The sequence below is a fragment of the Eutrema salsugineum genome, unplaced genomic scaffold, assembly GCF_000478725.1.
Source record: "Eutrema salsugineum unplaced genomic scaffold, Eutsalg1_0 scaffold_8, whole genome shotgun sequence".
In the NCBI taxonomy this organism is placed as follows: domain Eukaryota; kingdom Viridiplantae; phylum Streptophyta; class Magnoliopsida; order Brassicales; family Brassicaceae; genus Eutrema; species Eutrema salsugineum.
The window spans coordinates 7,320,472-7,324,306 of record NW_006256414.1 but is presented as its reverse complement, the minus strand read 5'-3'; the positions used below and the strand labels follow the sequence as shown (position 1 = coordinate 7,324,306).

The 3,835-nt window shown below is 52.7% G+C and overlaps 1 protein-coding gene across 1 annotated transcript; it reads right to left on the bottom strand.

The window, feature by feature from the left end:
* Positions 1-480: 480 nt before the first annotated feature.
* Positions 481-2,477, bottom strand: LOC112088351 (uncharacterized protein At3g60930, chloroplastic-like). Its single transcript, XM_024158604.1, has 4 exons — positions 2,159-2,477; positions 1,647-2,110; positions 1,324-1,605; positions 481-1,251 (listed from the first exon to the last, which is right to left on the bottom strand). The coding sequence occupies exons 1-4, from the start codon at positions 2,475-2,477 to the stop codon at positions 481-483; spliced, it is 1,836 nt and encodes a 611-aa protein (XP_024014372.1).
* Positions 2,478-3,835: the final 1,358 nt, after the last annotated feature.

Sequence of the window (3,835 nt, the reverse complement as noted above, 5' to 3'; positions counted from 1 at the left end):
GCCTCGTCGTCTACACGGCTCGGCACCATGCAGGGTTTAAGACGCCTCGCCGTTTACACGGCTCGGCATTGCCAGCTAAAATTTGCCTCGACTTTCCAGCACCACCTAAAAGATGTTCCACAAAACTAACTTCCAGCTCGGGATTAAGAATCCAAACGAGATCCCTAAACGACTCGACCCTTAGCTCATATTTCTATCGATTTCGGCCAAGGAAAGCGATCAAAATCATTTTTGACGCGGCAGTTTTCATCCTCGACAATTTTCTCTAAGCCAACGGTTTTCACAGATATTCGTACAGATCGTTAAAAATAAATGCTTCAAATCCTAAAACGGCAAAGGGAAAGAGAATATATCCATATGCGAAAATATATGTCGGGTGGATAAAGCCGTCCAGGCACATATTACATAAAAAGTTTGGAAAGCAGATAAAAATCCTAAGTACAGAAGCATGAAAGACAAAACAGAGAAAAGCAAAGAATATCAGGCCGCGGACTGCTTTTCACGCACGGCAAGGAGGTTCGAGAGGACCGGCGTGCCCGCATTCGATCCGTTCGGATCAACGACGCCTAAGTTGGCCGCTGTCTCTTCGAGTGGCTCGTTGCCTAGGTTGGTGTCGACCGAATCCGGCGATACGGGCGAGAAAACCAGATCGCTTCGGATCTCGGAGGCAATGCGCTCATACGCGTCGTCGTCAGCATATTCGCTCTCCCATCTCTTTAGCTGTGCCTCCTCATCATCGAGCGTCGGGGCGTCTGGTCTCTTCAGGACGGCAATCATCGCAAGATTGCCCTTGATTTGCCCCAGATCGTTCTCGTCGTTTTTGGCCTTCTCGAGCTTGGCCAAACCCTCCTCCACCTTGGCGAGGCGTTCCTGAAACTTTTCCGTAAGCTCTCGCCTCGCCTCCTTTTTCGCCCGCTTGACCTTGACGTCAAACAAGGCATCCTTGGCCTCGATACGCCTCTTCAGCAACGCCACCTCGGCGCTTTTGGCTGTCCTTGCCTCCTCCAGGCGAATTTCCGAGGCGGAAACTTTGTCAACGTTGGCGCGGAGAACTATTTTCTCCTCTTCCAGCCTCGACACTCTGGACATCGCCTCGTCGAGTTTCCCCTTCGCCGCCGCAGCCTCGTTCTGGGCCTCTTCCAGCTTCGCCTTTGACGCCGCGGTCTCGCCTCGGGCCTCGTCTAAGCGACGTTCGACCTTAGACAAGTCCGCCTCGTATTCGGCCATCATGTCGTTAATGGCCGCAACAAACTGCAAAGAACAAACTCGCGTTAAAAACTTAGTAAAAGTTTGCGGAAATAAAGGAAAACAAATATAACGTACCTTGGTACCGCGCTGTGCCATCGTGCCATACGACCTCGGCCTTCTCAGCTCCTCCGGAGGAGGAAGGCGCGTGCTCGCGTTTTTTACACGCGAGAACATGACGGCAGAGGCGTCGGGGTCGTCCACGACCAACTTGCGCGTGGCAGGGTCCCCGGGCGTCGGCTTCCGCCTCTTCTTGGACGGCTCGTCTTTCTGAACGGCGATGCCCTTCCCTTTGTCAGTAGCCAAACGTTTTCGGCTAGAGTCATGCTTCTGAACAACAGAAGTCGGTGGCCTCGTCGACTTCGGGAGGGCCAGGATGGCAGAATGCGAAAGAGTCTTACTCCGTGCCGCCGAGCCTTCTCCGGACACCTCGGGATAATTTCGCCCGGTTCCACCTCGGGCGCTGCATCTTTTTCAGCCGCCTCGGCAGTGTTGCCTTCTGCGACTCGGTCCATTACATCCCCTTCCCGCCTCGGCGGGTCGGGTTGAGGGATGGCCTCGGCTTGCGCTGAAACCGCCTTGGCTTGAATCGCCTCGGTTTGCGCATGAGCCGCCTTGGCAGCTCGTCTAGCGGCCTCCTCTTCCTTGCGCCTCTTCCTTTCTCTGAGAGCAATTATCACCATCTTCTCCCGGGTATCTCTTGAAGAACTTGAGGACGAAGAGCTGACGGGGACTCCGGCGAGGATGGCTCGCGCTTTTTCTACTCTTTCGAGGGTGAAGTTCTTTCTCCAATTAACCTTCCGCGCCGAAAGAGAGTCTCGAACAGTAAAGAGGTCGTCAGGAATCGGGGGAAGAAAGCACCGAACTGCAAAACAAAGCAAAAAAGAAAATCTTCAGAAAAGGAAGAAGATACCAAAAATAGTTCCGAGCCGAGGCAAAGCTTCGGGTCGGCTACCAAGTGGTCCCCAAGCGGTCTTGGTTCTTTGAACGTAATTCTCGCCGACCGACGCCTCGTTCACCAAGACGTAAAAGAAGCGTTCAGTCCAAAACTGATCCTTGCAGGGAAAACCGCCGATGATCCGTCGCTTCGCCTTGTTGGAAATATAGAATCTATTTCCCTTCGGAGCTTTCCTGACTTCCAGCAAGTTCAGCAGGTGATTCAGCTCGATATCAACTCCGCACTCGAAGCTTCGAACTAAGATGCCGATCATATGCCGTAATCCCCTCGGCATGATTTGCCCAATCGAGATCCCGTGTTTCCAGAGATATTCGAGGATCACTCCGGGGATCGGGAACCAGAGGAAGCAAAGCTCGAAGAACGCCTCGTACAGAGTGAAATGATTCTCTGGAGGGTTATCGGCTCGGTCGCTCTTCTCTGGGACGACGACTCCACGCCTCGGATATCCCGAAGCGATGCCTCAACGCCCCGAGCGACTCAAGGGAGCAGAGTGTAGATCCAGGCGGGTCAGGTTTTTGTCTCTTAACTCTCGGCCTTCGCCCAGATGTGGAAGCGCCTCGGGACGCCATGAGACGTTCCAATTCAAGCTTCGCCTCGAAAAGGTCAAAGGGAAATGCCTCCTCCTCGGCCTTGAGTGCGGCGCGGTTAATGTCCTCATCAGGAACGGGATCCTGGGGACGGCTCGTCGAAACCGACGACTCGCCATCCGGAGAGCCGACATCTGATGGGCTTGCATGGTTTGAAGCTTCGTCAGATGAGCGATTGGAGGGGCTCGGCGAAACAGACGCCTCAGAGGATTCTGCCGTACCTCTCGCCTCAGCATCTACGCGGCTCGGCTCGTAATGAAAAAGTGAATCCAACGAATCGTCGGAGCAGCTCGACATAATTTACGACTTGTACAAGAGTTACAGCACGACTCGGCGAGCCTCTACCGGAAAAAGATCTTGAACGGCGGAGACCTCGGAAACCCTAGCCGGAAAATAAATAAACTAGAGAGAGAAAGAAGAGAGAAGGGAGAGCTACCCTTAGTAAAAACGAGTGAGTCTGAAGATAATGAGGAAGAATGAAGGAGCTCACCCATTTATAGGAAAACCGAAGCGCGTGAATTCCGCATAAACCTCGGGAAGCCTTCCAAACAGCGCGTGGAATCTGCAGTGAAATGGCTATATCGAATTGCGTCGGTCGCACACGCCAATAAATCAAGAATCTTCTCTCGGAAGACCAACAGTTGGGATATCCAAGTTTTCATCCGGTGTCTCACCAAAGAAAACACCTCGTCGTTAATGAAACGGCACGGCATTAACTCTTTCTCTTGAAACTCCTCGTCGTTAACGAAACGGCTCGGTGCTAACTCTTGCTCTTGAAACGCCTCGTCGTTAACGAAACGGCTCGGCGCTAATTCTTGCTCTCAAAACGCCTCGTCGTTAATGAAACGGCACGGCATTAACCCTTTCTCTTGAAACGCCTCTTCGTTAACGAAATGGCTCGGTGCTAACTCTTGCTCTTGAAACGCCTCGTCGTTAACGAAACGGCTCGGCGCTAACTCTTGCTCTCAAAACACCTCGTCGTTAACGAAATGGCTCGGGATTAATTTTTCTCTCGGAACGCCTCGTCGTTAACGAAACGGCTCGG

Coding starts and splice junctions, on each gene's coding strand:
- LOC112088351 (XM_024158604.1), bottom strand. CDS start 2,477: ATGCCGAGGGGATTACGGCATATGATCGGCATCTTAGTTCGAAGCTTC. Junction 2,111..2,158: donor TCGGCTCGGAACTATTTTTG/GTATCTTCTTCC, acceptor TTTGTTTTGCAG/TTCGGTGCTTTCTTCCCCCG. Junction 1,606..1,646: donor AGAAGGCTCGGCGGCACGGA/GTAAGACTCTTT, acceptor GCCCTCCCGAAG/TCGACGAGGCCACCGACTTC.